This window comes from Schistocerca gregaria, chromosome 3 (assembly GCF_023897955.1).
Source record: "Schistocerca gregaria isolate iqSchGreg1 chromosome 3, iqSchGreg1.2, whole genome shotgun sequence".
In the NCBI taxonomy this organism is placed as follows: Eukaryota; Metazoa; Arthropoda; class Insecta; order Orthoptera; family Acrididae; genus Schistocerca; species Schistocerca gregaria.
This window is the reverse complement of record NC_064922.1, coordinates 530,502,226-530,520,182: the sequence shown is the minus strand read 5'-3', so window position 1 is coordinate 530,520,182 and position 17,957 is coordinate 530,502,226. Positions and strand designations below refer to the sequence as shown.

Sequence of the window (17,957 nt, the reverse complement as noted above, 5' to 3'; positions counted from 1 at the left end):
AGGTAACACCAATGGCCTCAGTCAGAAACTGCGCAACAGACCATGTTTGTTTTTCTGCAGATGAACAGCACAGGGCACTAATCCAGACTGTTAGCAGTTCGCAATGCAGATGCAGCTCTGTACTGACGAAGGAATACTGTACGAAATGACCAAGAGTGGATGATGTAAGTTTACACAATGAGGTACTGAGGCACGGTGGACAATTCTATCTTTGGAGGTCATGGAGACAATAAATTACAGAATAGTGTGTTGCATAGAGCTGAGACAAGCATCTGGTAAGTGGAGCAATGTGTGAAGAACTGTGTATGATGCACACAAAGAGCAGATTTCAGTTATCAAGGAGTTCCACTGCAGAGATTACTGGAGGTCAGCCTACCATTTCAGTTGATTGGTATGGCTATTCCTGGACATTTCACACAAACAGCAGTGGGAAATCAGAACATTTTTACCACCACTCATTACTTGACATACTAGACATTGATGACTGCCATATCAAATCAGCAAGCAGAGACAGTGCCTCAGGCAATGGTTAACCATTGGATCTTTAAGCCTGGCATAGCACAAACCATATTAACAGGTCATAGAACTAATTTTGTCTGCACTGATGAGCGAGTATGTCAGCTCCTCCAAATTCAGGAAGTACAGACAAGCACAATGCACCTGCAAGCAAATGGAAGAACAGATACGGTATACAGGGCCATATATAAGATGTTGATCTGCTAGCTGAATAGTCACCATAGCCATTCAGATGCTACACAATTGCTTGAGAGTACAGAAATGTCACCCTGTGACGATGTCTGTGGGTGGAAAATGTCAATTGTCTCAACTGCCTGTAGTTTTGTGAAAAGGTTAAGTGATGTGTGGCATCAAGTATGGAAAGGAAATACTAAAGTCCTAGAACGGCAAGAAAGCGCATCAAAATGGAAAACCAAACTGTACACTGGACAAAATGAGTGATGCTATCTAGTCCTTTTCGTACCAGTAAAGCAAAGAAATTCATTAAATTGTATCAATGGCCGTATCAGGTGGCTGAGGTAACATTTCTGGTCAATGTGAAGTCATTGCTCCTGACACGGAGGAGATTAAAGTGAAGTTAAGACCTAGCACCAATACACCTACACACGAGCCTCAATGTCTGTTGAAGTCACAAGGTAACCATTGTAGATGTGGGAAGACACTGACTGTTGGCTGTTGCATGAACCACAACCATGAGCAACACTTATTTGCTGCTTTACCTACCCAGCCTTCCTTTCAAGATACTGCCCAGTGAAAATCTGACAGCAAACACCACCTTGGGCTCAACATCTCTCACTTTCTAGGACTACATGACAGCAACTTAGAATAATTGAACCTCAATGGAACAGCTACTAGGACAAGTAAGACAATATTGCAAAGTGTACCAGCATTGGCTGCTTACATTTGGAGCTTTCTACTTCTACCACTTAGTCTCGATCCTGATATGTACTGTCTACTGCTACCACAAGAGTAGTAATCCAATCCTGCCCTCATCTTTCTTTGACCTACATGTCTATGGTAACGACGTTAGCCCTGGAAGAAAATGAAACGACTGTCAGTGAATATTCGATAATTTGATCAATGTTATGGTTTATTATTCATCAGTATTTGCAAGCTTATGTAACTTGCTTACCTGTACATACTACAATGTGAAGCACTCAGTGTCAATAGGGAGTTAAAGACTCGATAAATAGTGAAAGTGTGTCCAGTATGAACTACGTGTGAAGTAAACAATCATCATCCAGACAGTTCCAGATTCAACTGCAGCTTGGAATTTGGGCACCTCAGTTCTTCAAAAAGGGAAGGAGGCTGGTAGGAGCAAGCAACCACTGCCATCACCACACTTCTTGCAGTAATCAGCTGGCGTAGCATTTCACCATCGCAGCCATCCTTGGTACAATGGAACAATAATTCAGACGGGAGTACAATCAAAATCCAGGATCCTTACGCAGTGTCACAACATGGGAACTATGCAACACCTGGGGCATGTAAATTTAAAAAAAAACCTGACAATGGTTCCTATAAAAACTGGCCATTTGGTTGGCAAGAAGCCTAAAATCAGCAACATCCAAAAAGCAAGTTACTGCTGTGTATCCCAGAGAAGAATCATCACTTTACTGTCATACGCTGGTTCAACCATCATTGTCCATCTTCCGTCTGATCACACCGTAGCCATGCTGATCTGCAGCACAAGTAATTAATGCAGCTCCACTGTGGCCACAAATGTATATCATGCAATGTCACTCTGCTCCCAGGCTGTTGTGGTCACAAGCCTTCCTGCCTGCTGGATGTCTTCATTGGATCTCCATTATACTCTGAACCTAAGAAATAAATCAAACACTTCCAATGTGAGTGAACTTGGATTTGTTCCTGTTCCCACTAGAGAACCTGCAAGACTGGAGTGAAGGGGTCATATTGACCGCCCTGAGGAATCTACTCCTGACCACCTCAACCTCCTATGGAGTCTTATGTTACACAGGTTGACACCTTTCCAATAGTAATGAATGTAATACAGTATTGTTACAAAAATTAAAACTCTTTATTGATACACAAAATAGAACATAATACAAAATATTTATAACAAATTTGACAACCACACAGACGTTGCAGCCCTATGGATAATTGAATGCCTTCTGGCAAGGACATCAATATTTCTTGAGTAACCGCCTCCAATAACAGTGGCACATGGTATTCCCTTTTTTATAACTGTATCCATTACGTAGAAGTCTCTTTCATATAATCCTGTTGAAGTGAAATAGGCAAGAAATGTATCAAAATAGTCACTTGTTTTAACAAATGAAACGTAAAGACAGTTATGCAATATAAACTCACTCACTCTCTCTCTCTCTCTCTCTCTCTCTCTCTCTCTCTCTCTCTCACACACACACACACACACACACACACTCATTTTGGCAGGTGGACTAGGGTGCAGTTGGGTTTGTTTCAGGTGGGATGGGTAGAGGGAGAGAGATGTGGGAGGCAGAAAGAGAGGTTCACGATGAATAACAAGCAGCTTGGAAAGTGGCAGCGGGTTTGCTTGCTAGGAATGTGGAAGCCGTAGGTATAACTTGCAAAGGGCACAGTGGCCGATGTGCAGTGGCCAGTTTTCATCCAAAGGGCTGGGTAAGTTCATTCATTTATTCGGATGGAAAGGCCGATAAGTGTTTTCTACCTTTCAGCCAGACAGTGATGACAGAATCAAGGTGTGCCCTGCAATCTTTCTCAAACAGTTTTACAGGAACTATTTTGTAGAAAAACTTCATTTTTGCTTTACTTACAGCTCTACATGTCAGGTTCATGATGATGTGCCCATAATTTCATTAATGGCCATAGTTATAGTGATATTTATGTGAAAATAAGACTCTGTGCGAAGTATAGAAAAGTGTGCAATGAAAAACAGAAGTTACTATGATTCTGCATTTGGTGCATATTACATATGATGTTGTTGCATATGAAATTTTAGCTAACATATTGAATTTTTCTTTATACTTGGGTAAGGGTATCTATCGGTCATCAATCTCATGAAAACTGATCTGATGTAGCACACTCATTTGCTATCGCACCGTGCCAGCAATAAAACCAGAGTGAAATATCCACATCATTCTTTATATTTCATAAATGGTTTCAGATATCTAAATAAGATTTTGGCAAATTATAGCACGAAAAGAGGAGAGTATTTTATCATATTGTTATTACGTAAAACTTCATTATCTACCGTGTTATTCCAATAAGTACACAAGTTTTTGGTCAAATAATGTAATTTTTAAGGGCCATCAATAGCTGGTGAAACGAGAAATGCTATAGGTTTTAGAACAACATACATGAAGACATTACACATTTTTTTGTACCGAGGGTGTGCTTTTTCATAAGCTACTGACTAACTTTATCTCAGTTCTTCACTTAATAAAATTAATAAATCACTGTTTCAGAATTCCCTCGCAACTGTGTCTGCACGGCATGTCCATGATGTGAGACAGTGTAAACCCCTCTTTTTTTGGCAATAGAAGCAAATTTTGACATTACAACCAGAGAAATGAAAGTTACAAATGGTTAACAAGCCAGACAAAAATAAATCACTACACTTTCAGCGGAATTCTTTTTAGATACTAACGAAAGCAGAGGTGACAGCAGATCTTTTTGGATGGTCACCAAGCAAGTGTGGGCGTGGAGAGGCTCCACTTAATATTTACAAAAAATGTGAGAGTAGGCTTCAGTTTAAAATGGCACTTCCTCTCCAGTGCTCGGCATTTCCCCTACAGCACTCTGAGTGACCCCCCACCACTGCCGCTCTCCCCACACTTCTCCAGACTACAGCGTGTGTAGTGGCCATGACATTTTGCAAACACTATAGCAGGGGCCTGGGCTAGGCTTGTGATACATGGGTAACAGAACTGGTGAGGTGTGACATACAATGGAAGGTGACATTGAAGTGCGGAGTGTGAGTGGGTGACAGGATGAAGGCAGGGAAAACTGTCAGGTGTGGGGACAATGGGTTAGCAAAGACTGAGACCAGGAGAGTTACAGAAGCAAAGGATACATTGCAGGCGTAACTCCCATCTACTTAATCCATGTAGGTGGTGATGGAGGGATCGATCCAGATAGCCTGGGTTGTGAAACTGTCATTGAATTCTAGCATGTTGTAAGTTGCACGTTGTGCCACTGGGTGATCAACTTTGTTCTTGGTCACAGTCTGATGGTGGCAATTCATTCTGATAGACAGCTGGTCAGTTATCATACCAACATAAAAAGCTGTGCAATTATTGCACCAAAGTTGGTAGATGACATGGCTGCTTTCACAGGTGACCCTGGCTCTGATGGGACAGGATGAGCCTGTAGCAGGACTGGAGTATGAAGTGCTGGATGGGTGAATTTTATGGGTCTTGCGTCTGGGTCTTTTACATGGATATGACCCCTATGGCAAGGGGTTTGGAGTGGGAGAGGCATAGGGGGGGACCAGCATGCTATGTAGGTTGGTTGGAAGATGGAATCCCACTTTAGGAGAAGTGGGAAGAATCCTGGGCAGGATTTCCATTTCTGGGGATGACGACATATGATCAAAGCCTTGGTAAAGGATATGGTTTAGCTGTTCCAACCCCGGGCAATACCAACACTTCTGCAGTCACTGAACATCTTTTTATGTTGGTATGACAACCAACCAGCTACCCATCAGAATGAATGCTCACCGTCAAACTGTTGCTGAGAACTAAGTTGAGTATCCAGTTGCACAACATGCAACTGAGCACAACATGCTCGATTTCAATGGCTGCTTCACAACCTGAGCCATCTGGATCCTTCCCTCCAGCATCAGATTTTCTGAACTATGGGAGTTATCTTTGCCAAACGTCCTTCACTCTCATGACCCTACATTCCCACATCATCAACCCAACATTTCCTCCTGCTCTGTCCCTTCATTACCTCCCATCCACACATCAATATCACCTTCATCGTGTGTCGCACCTCATTGGCTCTAGTACCTGTGTATCACATGCCTTGCACATGCACCTGCCACCCCTCCCTCCCACATTCCTAGCCAGCAAACCTGCTGCCTCCCTCCAAGTTGAAAGCTATCATCACCAACCCCTCTTCCAGCCTCCAGACTCTGCCTCTATCACTTAATGACTATTTGAAACCTGATACTGGATGCTTACCATCTGAAACTGGTCGCCAATGAATTGTAATGTGGAAGTGAGACTGTATACTATGACTACATTCTTTCATAAATTCTATGTCTCAAAGGGTAATAGCTACAGAGTTGGAGTAGTAGATATAACTAGTAATGTTTTTTCCCCTCCTAGCTGTCTTGTTTTGCAGTTACTATCTGGTAAAGTGATTTATTTCATAATAAAACTCCATACAATGGTGAGATTTCTTCACTATTATGTATCTGCTTAATATATATGTTTTAGGCTCTAATTTTGTCTGTCTCTCTTTCTCTGTCTTTACAGGTGAAAGCTTCACCTTTTTATGGTATAACAAGTTTCACTGAATGTATTAAATAACACTTTAAGTGTATATTCTTATATTGTGAATAATGTCCTCACTGCAATATTGACCACTTGTTACCCCCACTTTGTTGTGTAGATCAATATAAAAAAAATGTTGTTTGAGATCTATCACAGACATAAACAGCACAGTTATTTACATTCAATGCAAAATACTGACCAAAGAAACACTATTTCTAATGGCGGCATTCTGAAAACAATGATCTATGTATTATAAAACTATATTTCCAATTGTGACTGTGTCCTACGTAATTTATGAAGGATCAGTGAGAACCCGCATTCGAAATTGTGTGTAATGTATGGGAAAAAATTATATACAACCTTACACTTGGACTATAAATAATTCTTTTTGGAAAATATGTTTCCAAGTGGTTTGCCAGCATGACTTTAAGTTTTCTGAACAATAATTCGCATTTAAAATTGTTGGCTGAACCCAGACATAATGTTGTTGCCTATACACCTGACAAAGATGGCAAAGGAAGTCAGTGTGCTAGAAAATAGAACTGTCACTCTGGCTGGGACACCTGGAAAAATATCTTCTATCATGTTAAGAAAACCTCAGATTTCAGAAATGTTTTTTGAACCAAATAATTAAGAAAAAATACATCTTGGCATTTTTAGTGATCATTTATCAAAACTACCAAATAAATTAGTAATATTTCTGTTAACTAACTCTTTAAGTTTCCTTTTTATATCTCCAACAATAACCAAACTTGCTTAAAATCTGAAATCTGTCACATAATCTTAGTTTCCAACCTTTGTCTGTGAGCTGCAGCTTTCCCAATTCATCATCCTTGTGCGGATCTACTCCTGCATCATACAGAACCAGGTCTGGTTTAAATGAACTCAGCAGGTAAGGAAGGCTTTCCTGTATGGAAAACTCAAAATTTAATTACATTGTATGGAACATATAAAATAAAACTTAGATCTAAGTTATTTTTGAACAACTGTTTATGTGTTAGAGGGTATATCTGAAACTTTTAAACAGAGTGTTGGAACTTATGTACTTTTGACTTTTTAAGTTTTCTTTACTGGGTCATGACATTTTGAAAATTTGATTCTTGTTTACACTCACCCATCAAAAGACAGTACATAAAACTAGCACTGGAAGGCCATGATGGAATAACTAAAATACGTAAAGGATAGACTGCCATTCATCACATAAAAGAGATGTTGAGTCATAGATACACCCAATGAAAAGACGGCAAAACTTTTAGCTTTCAGATAAAAAAGAAAAAGTCCTGCTTCAGAAGCAGAAAACACACAGGCAATCTCACAATCAAGGCATGCACACATGTGGCTACTGTCTATGGCTGCTCAGGCTCGACAGCAGGATGTGCCTGTTTCTGATGTAAGCAGCAATATGGGGTGGGTGTGCTGCTGTGGGAGTGAGCAGGGATGTGATGAAGGCAGGATAGGGATGCTAGGTGCAGAGTCAGGAAGCTCTGCTGGGGAAGGTGAGAGGGGAGGAAGGGAGGAGGAGGAGAGGCGTATGGAAGAGGAGAAGACTGGTAGGTGCTTCAGTGGAACAGAAAGCATGTGTCGTACTAGAGTGGGAGCAGAGAAGGGTGGAGAACAGGGACTAGTGGAGGTTGAGGCCAGGAAATGTTACAAGAATGAAGGATAAGTAAGAAGAGTTCCCACCTGCACAGTCCAGAAAAGCTGGTGTTGGTAGGAAGGGTCCAGATGATGCAGGCTGTGAAGCAGTCGTTGAAGTGAAGCACATATTGTTGGCGAGCATATTAAGCAACTAGGTGTCCATCTGTCTCTTGGCCACAGTTTGGTGGTGGTCACATATGGACAGACAGTTTGTTAGTTGTCATGCCCACATAGTGGTTGCAGCTTAGTTTGTAGTTCACATGGCTGCTTTCACAGGTAACCCTGCCCTTTATGAGCTAGGAGATCCCTGTGACACAAATGGAGTAGGTGGTAGTGGGAGGATGTATTGGACAGACCTTGCATCTACATCCATTGTTGGGAAACGAGCCATAAGGTGAGGGATTGGGAGCTTGGGTGGCGAAGGGATGGACAAGAATATCGTGTAGGATGGAATAACACTGTGGGAGGCGTCAGGAGCATATTGGTCAGAATACCACTCATTTTCAGGCCACAACGAGAGATAGTTGAAACCCTGTGGAGAATGCGACTCATTTGCTTCAGTTCTTTGTAGTAATGAGTCACAAGAGGAGTGGTCCTTTGTGGCCAGACAGTGGTGATGGAGATGATAGGTGACTGGAGAGCAAGGCATGGGTGATCTGTTCATGAACAAGGTTGGGAGGGTAATTTCATTATGTGAAGGTCTCAATGGGATGTTTGGCATATTTAGGGAAGGGTCACTACAGAAGTGACAAGCACAAGTGGTTCGCCTGTATGAAAGGGACATCTTAGTACAGAATGCAGATTTTTTGGTGGTTGGTATGTTTAATGTGGACAGAGGTACTGATGTAGCTGTCCCTGAGACGGAGGTCAACATTGAGGAAGGTGGCTTGCTGGGTTGAGCAGCACCTAGTGAAGTGAATGGGGGAGAAGGTGTTGAGGTTTTGGAGGAATAAGTCTAGGGTGTCCTCATCCTCAATCCAGATAATAAGGACGTCATCAGTGAATATGAACCAGCTTAGGAGTTTGGGATTCTGGGTGGATAAGAAGGACTGCTCTAGATGGCCCATGATTAGGTTGGCACTCATGTGAGTGCCCATTGATATATGATGTACATGTTTTTAGGCAATGCCTTTAAAGGTGACATTATAGTGGGATAGGATTGACCTGCATCCCACAATTATTGTGGATAGTGGAGAATGTTTGTATTTGTCTGTCTCAGTTGTGTGAATATATACTTTGTGCTTAGTGGTTATCAGCTCCGTGGTGACATACCAATTCTCAAACCATACACGTTCTTATTAACCGTAACTAGTCATACAACATTATACCAAAAAGATACGAATAGTTTCTGCACAGAAAGTCAAACTGTGGGCAAGAAGTACTCTCACCGATATTGGTTTATGTGTGTACTGTTGCATCTGACTGTCACTTCAGTTTCATTGTCTCAGTCAGGTGCAACAATAGACACACAGGCTAAGATCAATGAGAGTACTTTTTGTCTACAGTTTGACTTTCTGTATAGATGCTATTTGTGCCTTTTACACCATACTGTATGACTAGTTACGGTTAGTAAGAAGATGTGTGGTTTGAGAGAGGGAGGTATCAGCACAAAACCTGTAAGCAAGGCAGCAAAAATTGTATATTGATGCAACTGAGATACAAGAATAAAAATTTATCCAATTTTCTCATAACTGAACAGCTGCATACCCACCACACCATGGCAGCATGCCTCACATCAGCATTATTACTGTATTTTTATTTATTTTTCTTTTTGGTCTCACTGTGTTCTCACATTGATTTTAGTTTGTTTTTGTCCTTCACTATTGGTCCTCCTCTGCCAGGTCTCATCTTTTTTCCCCATACTTAATCCATTTAGTCTTTTTGTGATTTTTGTGTGTCTTTTTTTTATTTTTAATCCTGCCATATGAATCCTTGTTCCTTCGATCTGTGCCAACACAGAAAAGTCCCCCTATCCCTAGTCAGAGCCCAGTCCCACATATGCTCCTGGAATCCCCCCCAAAATGGCCTAACAATCAAATTACCAATTTCCAGCTCCAACCCCTCCTCCCAAAATAAGCTCTATCAAATTCTGTCAGTCTATAGCCCTCACCAACATAGTCCTGTAAAACCATATAAACCAGGCCCAAAGATCCTTGTAATACTTCCTCTATGTCCATTAAATTTTACTGCTCTGCTATTCCAAATTCCTATGTTCCATCTCCCAGATTGGAACTCCTTCATTATAAAAATTAGAGCAGCATGCACAATGCCACCTGAAAAATCTCTTCAACCTGTTCACCATCTACTTCCACTTTGGACTACCACTATCCACCACTTGTAGAAAAGTCTCCATCAAATCTGCCCCCAAATCTCCTCATAACTGACAAACCCTGCTTCACAGGCCTACTACATTTACTATACCATACAGAATGCAGAACCTAAGCATGGACAAAACACTGCCATGAACCTGCCCTACAAAAGCTTAGTACCACGAAAGTATCAGTCCTTCACAAAGGCCTTATCCACTGTCTCCCTTCTTAAATTTGACTTGAAGGCCTTCTTTCCTTCTCCTGGACCGTACAGTGGAAAAACTTTTTCGCCACCAACCCTACCAATTAAACACAATCCAAAGTCAATACTGTACCCTGCCTGACTCAGTTCACTCCTCCATCCAAATGTGATCCACTCCTTGTTAACTTTCCAGAATATGCTAAACTTGAATCTTGCCTCATCATCATTCCACAAATCACCCATAATGAAAACCAACCCTACATTCATAGTAAGAACGACATTCTACTACCTGTTAACTGACCCTGACCTCATAATCCTACCTGCTGACAAATGCTTACGAAACACAAAGATTACCTGGCGGAAGGTCTCCACCATCTGTCAGATATGTCTACCTACAAACCTTGCCACAGTGATCCTATAGCAGAAATCCAATAGGATCTCCAGTACCTCCTCAAATCCTTAGGCCCACCCCAGAACATCTCCTCTACTCATCATTGTCTGTGCCACCTTCCTCTAGACTGACATTCCCAACACCCATGGCTTTGCCACTACTGAACACTACCTTTCCTAATGCCCAACTGACCTCAAACCTACAATCTCCTTCCTTGTCACCATGACAAACTATATCATCACCCACAATTATCTTTCCTTTTACGACATCACATACAAACAGATACGTGGTACAGCAATAGGCACCTGTATGACACCATTCAGTGCCAACCCATTCATGGGCCATTTAGAGAAGCGCTTCCTAACCATCCAGAATCCCAAGACCCCTCACCTAGTTTGATTTATTGATAACATCCTCATGATCTGGACTGAGGGTGAGGACTCCCTATGCACATTCCTCCAGAATCTCAACACTTTTTTCTCCCATTTGCTTCAACTTTTCACCTTCAATCCAATAAGCCAACTTCGTCAACGCTGACCTTCATCTCAAGATGGCTATGTCAGTGCCTCCATCCACATCAAACCTATCAACCATCAGAAATAACTCCACTTCAACTACCACCACTCATTCACTACCAAGATGCCACTTCTATAGGGCCTAGCCACCCATGGTTGTTACATCTGCAGTGATGAGCAGTTCCTCTCCAAATATGCCACAGGTCTCACAGAGGCCTTCACAAACCAAAGCTACCCACCCATCCTTGTACAGAAACAGATTTGCCATGTCTTGTCACTTGTCACATAACACCTCCCACACAACCACCATCTGGCCAAGGAGCAGCAATCCTCTTGTTACTCAGTACCATGGCCAAAAAGAAACACTCCACTTTTTGCTTATTACCACTCAGGACTGGAACAACTGAATCACATTCTTATTCTGCTGCCCAATGAATCTCCCAATATCCTTGTCCATCACTATGCCACCAATGCTCCCAACCCCTTGCCTCATGTTTCAAATCTATGCAATAGACCCAGATGCAACATCTCAAGACCTGTCTTATACATCCTCCCATGACCACCTGCTCCAGTCTAGTCTCAGACATCTCCTATCCCATCAAAGGCAGGGCTATCTGTGAAAGCCGTCACATGCTCTACAAACTAAGCTGCAACCACTGTGCTGCTTTCTATGTTAACAAGACAACTAACAACAACATGAAAGGCCACTGCCAAACAGTTACCAATGAACCATCGACTTGCTGAACAAGCTGCCTAACATGATGTATTTCACTTCACTGATTGCAATTATGCTATCAGGATCTATTCTACCAATGCCAGCTTTTGTGCACTGTGCAGGTAGGAATTCTCTCTACATCGTATCCTTCACTCTCTTACTGCAAACACCTTCTGTCCCACCAATGTACCTACTAGCCTTTTCCCATTCTCTACAACTCCCTCTCCTATTCCCCATCCCCTGCACAGCTTTCCAACTCTGTACCTAGCAGTCATATCCTGACCTCATCATGTCCCTCTAAGCTATCACCACAGCACATCATGTTCTCTGTTAATGCCTTCTCCTTACCCCCACCACAGACTGCTGCTCATGCCTGACAAAGGCACAGACTGCAGTTGAACCCGAGGAGTTGTAGACAGTATCCATATGATGTGTGTGTTTCCTGCTCCTGATAGAGGACTTTTCTGTCTGAAAGTGAATGTTAGCAGTCTTTTCATTGTTTCTGTCTGGGACACTATGCCTCCTCTATGTGGTGTGTAGCAATCAATGTTTTTTATATTGTTGTTGTACAAAAAATTGTTCACCAGCATTATTAAACAAGGAACACAGTGACACGCGTGAGATTCAGTTCTTGGACAATCACTGTGGCAAAAATTATGACATACTAAAAGATATAGTCAATGAACTCATTAAATGCTTCTTAACACATAATCATAGTTACTAACAATTAACAACTATGTGCAGACAATTAAGATATATTGGACAAAAAGTGCATACTTCACCAGCAGACATACTTTTCAAAATTACAGCTACAAAAGAGATTAAAAAATAATTAAATTGCTGAAAAACAGTATTATTCTGGCTATGATGGCGTTTCTATTACAAATTCAAATCTAGTGCTTCCTTGGAGGACACCTTGAGCTACACTTGTAGTCAGACAATCCAAGACACTTCCTGAAAAATTTGCTTAGACAGTATTGTTTTTATTAATGTCTGTACCTTCATACACTGTAATACAGTCCCTTCATTGTTATCTATTGATGTTGCATGACACTGTATCTCATGAAATGTTTAATTATGAGCTGCATGGAGCTGCTTTCAAGTTGCCCAAAAGTATTCTTTCATAGCTGTCCTCCACAGCATACACAGATTATGTAAGACTATTCTGATCCAACTTCTTGTCTCTGAGGATGTATTTATGCAGTATCAGTTCAACTGCACCAAATATATCTCAGTAGGTAGTCAGCAGGGACAAAATATCTTGAAAGTGTACAATTTGATGATTAGTGTTGAGGGGTTTTTCTTGCCACTTTCTCTTTGTATATGACTTTTTTATGCTCAAACTTGCCTCCTAATTAGTATGTGATTTCCTCAGATGTAGAGGGCAGTGTGGATACGTACATTTGGATACATAGATCTGCAGATATCTGCAATGATTGTTATCTTTACAGATAAAGGTGAGATTTGATACAAATATACGCAATAACAACTGCTTTGCAGTTTAAAATTATAAGAACAATATCAATCTTATTATAAGCTTTTCATCAAATTGTGTTATCTGCAGTCAGTGAAAGAGGTTGTCTGAAAGGGCACAATACATCTATTGAAATGCTAGCTGAAAACTTTGAAGTCTATGGGCCCAAGTAAAGCAGAAGTTTATTTCCGCACTTACCTTCTGGTATGACCACTTAAGTTGCACCCAAGGAGGCCTTCACCTAGTAACAAGTCGTTGCTGTGACCTAATTTATCATGCAGTCTGTGAGTCATGTTCTGAATGACAACCCTGGCAAGTGCTGGCCTCGTGAGATTAAGTTCCTGCTACCATCAATTAACACTTAGTAGTGACTGTTTGCTGATGCAATGTATGTGTTGAATTAGAAGTTAGACAGAGTGCTTTAATAAAGTGCATACCACAGACATAATTTCATGTGAGAACCCAAGTTGAAACTCTCAATTTGGAAGAAATTTGGTTATATATTTGAGGGCAAGGAGAAAATGAAAGATACAGTGGTTTATCAAACAATGGAAAATCCAGGACAGAAAGTAACAATATTATGAAAAGGAAAGTTGCTACTCACCAGGTCTTGGTCAACAATAGATGTACACACACACGCACGCACGCACGCACGCACACGCGCACACACAAAAGTCACACACACATTACTACAGGCTCAGGCAACTGTAGCCATACAGTGAACAGCAGCACCAGTGCATAGTGGGAGTGGCAACTGGGTGGGGGTAAGGAGGAGGCTGGGATGGGAAGGTGGGGGGAGGGGGGGTGGGTTGTAGTAGGGTAGGAGTGGCAGGCAGTGCAGTGCTGCTGGGGACCACACAGGGACAAGTTGGAGAGGGTAAGGCAGCTATGAGCAATTGGGAGGTTAGATGGAGGGCAGCAGAGACGGGGGAAGAGGGCTAGCGGAAAAGGAGAAAACTAAAAAGACTGGATGTGACGACGGAATGAGGGCTGCATAGTGCTGGAATGGGAAAGGGCGGCTGGATGGGTGACGACAATGACTAACAAAGGAGGGTTACAGGAGCATAGGATATACTACAGAGAAAGTTCCCACCTGCATAATTCAGAAAAGTTGGTACTGGTGGGTAGGATCCATATGGTACAGGCTGTGAAGCAGTCACTGGCAGTGTGTTCAGCAACAGGGTGGTCCAGTTGTTTCTTGGCCACGGTTTGTCAGTGGCCATTCATGTGGACAGACAACTCGTTGCTTGTCATGTCCACATAGAACGGACCACAGCGGTTGCAGCTTAGCCCATGCATCATATGGCTGGTTTCACAGGTAGCCCTGCTTTTGTTGCGATAGGTGATGTTCGTGACCGGACTGGCGTAGGTGGTGGCAGGAGGCAGTATGGGACAGGTCTTGCATCTACGTCTATTACAGGGGTATGAGCCATGAGGTATGGGTTGGGTGCAGGGGTTGTGTAGAGATGGATGAGTATATTGTGTAGGTTCGGAATATGGAGAAATACAACTGTGGGAGTTGTTGGAAGGATAATGGGCAGGACATTTCTCATTTCAGGGCACGATGAGAGGTAGTCAAAACTGTGGCGATGAATGTAATTCAGTTGCTCCAGCACTGGGTGGTACTGAATTATGTGGGGAATGCTGCTTTGTGGCCAGATCGTGGGACTTTGGGAGGTGGTGGGAGACTGGAAAGATAAGGCAGACGAGATTTGTTTTTGCGCAAAAGTTGGGAGGATAATTACGGTCTACGAAGCCTTCAGTGAGACCCTCAGTATATTTCGAGAGGGTCCGCTCGTCACTGCAGATGAGATGACCATGGGTGGCTAGGCTGTATGGAAGGGACTTGGTATGGAATGGGTGGCACCTGTTGAAGTGGAAGTATTGCTGGTGGTTAGTAGGTTTGATACTGACATAGCCATCTTTGAGGTGGAGGTCCAAATCTAGGAAGGTGGCTTCTTGGGTTGAGTACAACCACGTGAAGCTAATGGGGGAGAAATCGTTGAGGATTTAGAGGAATGTGGACAGTGTGTCCTCACCCTCGATCCAGATCGCAAAGATGTCACAATGAATCTGAACCAGGTAAGGGGTTTAGAACTGTGAGCGTATAGGAAGGGTTCCTCTAGATGGCCCACGAATAGGTTGGCACAGAATGGTGCCATGTGGGTGCCCATAGCCGTACCTTGGATTTGTTTGTAGGTAATACCTTCAAAGGAGAAGTAATTATGGGTGAAGAGACATTACCTACAAGCAAATCTGTGGTATGACGGCTATGGGCACCCTTATGGCACCATACTATGTCAACCTAATCATGGGCCATCTAGAGGAATCCTTCCTATACATCCAGAATCCTACACCCTTCACCTGGTTCACATTCAATGATGACATCTTTCCGATCTGGATCGAGGGGGAGGACACACTATCCACATTCCTCCAAAGCCTCAACAACTTCTCCCCCATTTGCTTTACCTGGTCCTACTCAACCCAACTAGCCACTTCCTTTGGTATTGACCTCCACCTCAAAGATGGCTACATCAGAACCTCCATCAGTATCAAACCAACTAACCCCAGCAAAACCTCCACTTCGACAGCTTCCACCCATTCCATACCAAGAAGCCCTTCCATACAGAGCCCAGCCATATGATCGTCGCATCCTCAGTAAAGAGTGGTCCCTCTCGAAATATAATGAGGGTCTCACTGAGCCTTCACAGACTGTAATTATTCTCCCAACCTTGTACAAAAACAAATTTCCTGTGCCTTATCTTTCCAATCTCATACCACATCCCCAAGACCCATTGTCTGGGCACAGAGAAGCATTCCCCTAGTAATTCAGTACCACCCAGGACTGGAGCAAACGAATTACAGTCTCCACCAGGGTTTCAACTACTACTTGTGGTGCCCTGAAATGAGAAACATCATACTCATCCGTCCCTACACAACCCCTGCTCCCAACACCTAACCTCATGGCTCATACCCCTGTAATAGACCCAGATGCAAGACCAGTCCCATACATCCTCCCACCACTACCTACTCCAGTCCTTTCACAATCATCACCTACCCCATCAAAGACAGGACTACCTGTGAAACGTGATCTACAGGCTAAGCTGCAACCACTGTGGTGCATTCTGTGTGGGCATGATAACCAACAAGTTGTCTGTCCACATGAATGACCACTGACAAACTATGGCCCAGAAACAACTGGACCACCCTGTTGCTGAACACACTGCCATACATGTCAACCTACATTTCAATGACTGCTTCACAGCCTGTACCATATGGATCCTTCCCACCAATACTAGCTTTTCTGAATGGCGCAGGTGGGAACTTTCCCTGCAATATATCCTAAGTTCCCATAACCCACTGGGCCTCAACCTTCGCTAGTCATTTTCATCACCCATCCAGCCGCCCTTCCCCATTCCAGCACTATACAGCCCACATTCCACCATCGCACCCGGTCTTTTATAGTTCTCTCATTTTCCACTACCCCCTCTCCCCACCCCTTCCCTGTCCCCACTTAAACTCCTGATTGCACATAGCTGCCCTACCCTCTCCACCTTGTCCCTGCGTGCTCCCCAGCAGCACTGCACTGTCCACCACCCGTACCCTACAATCCCTCCCCTCCCCAAACCAGCCTCTTCCTTACCCCATCCAGTCGCCAGTTCTATCATCCACTGGTGTTGCTGCTCGCAGTGTGGCCGCAGTTGCCTGAGACTGCAGTTGTGTGTGTGATTTGCTTTTGTGTGAGTGTTTGTGTCTGTCGACTATGTTTGACAAAGGCCTTACAGGCCGAATGCTTTATTTGTGACAATCTTCCTGTGGCGTCTATCTGCGACTCAGCATCTCTGCTATATGGTAACAAATTTCCTTTTCATAATATTGATATAGTGGTTTATTTTGGATGTGAAAAACTGTATTCTTATACTGCATACAAAACAGGGACTTATGATTTGCATGTGAGGCTGGAAAAAATAGTACAATATAACTTTCTTAAATACTCAGAGAAACTAAGAAGTTCCTGTAGTCCTGCCCAATTTGAAGGTTGACAAAAAAACTCATTAGTCTTGTCACAAAGACATTTTACTTTTTGAAATTGCTTATGGAAATGCATCTCTCGAGGTGGCACAGTTCCTTATAGATGTGAGGGCCCAGTACAGCCCCTATCCAATCAATATATTGAGAAATTTAAAGAAAACTGTCAATTGTCTACACAATGCTGTTTCTAGGTGAAGAATGTTTTCCAATACATAGGAGCAGCGTGTTCCACTTCATGGAGCATTGTTGATCTCTTTGAACAATCAAACATCTTCAAATATCCATGGATGCAGATATGGGATTTGTGGGTGTGGACAAGAAGGGACCTGTCAATGCAGCGTGGATGCATTTGTATCTGCGCAGACCTCTACTCACATGCTGGTGTCCTTGACTTCAAAATCTTTGCGGCCCATGCTAGAAGGTATGTTCAAATAAGAAAATTTGCTGCTCATAATTTTTTCCACAAGTTCGAAAGAAGAGTGCACCAGTGATATATGACAAATACTGACAGCATCTAAAACTGATGGAAATTTATTAGATGTTCACTGATACACTCAAATCTACATCAGCTACTGTCAGTCTGGCCAATAAAAACATGTTACATTCATAGTGGTGACTGTTGTGCAGTGGAGAAAACAGGAGGGGAGAAGCCTGTTCAAACATAGATATACCCTTGGATAACATGAGATATTGAATATAATCA

The 17,957-nt window shown here is 42.6% G+C and overlaps 1 protein-coding gene across 2 annotated transcripts in view; it reads right to left on the bottom strand.

Annotated features, from left to right (window-relative positions):
- Positions 1 to 2,533: 2,533 nt before the first annotated feature.
- Positions 2,534 to 17,957, bottom strand: part of LOC126355936 (uncharacterized protein SYNPCC7002_A1628-like) — a 61,339-nt gene continuing 45,915 nt past the window's right edge. Inside the window, exons 6-7 of one of the 2 annotated variants that reach the window (XM_050006509.1) lie at positions 6,774 to 6,885; positions 2,534 to 2,757 (exon numbers count right to left, since the gene is read on the bottom strand). In XM_050006509.1, the coding sequence (XP_049862466.1) occupies positions 2,591 to 2,757; positions 6,774 to 6,885 (279 nt within the window). In that variant the 3' untranslated portion in view covers positions 2,534 to 2,590. The remainder of the gene's footprint in view (positions 2,758 to 6,773; positions 6,886 to 17,957) is intronic. The other variant, XM_050006510.1, reaches the window with a different exon arrangement.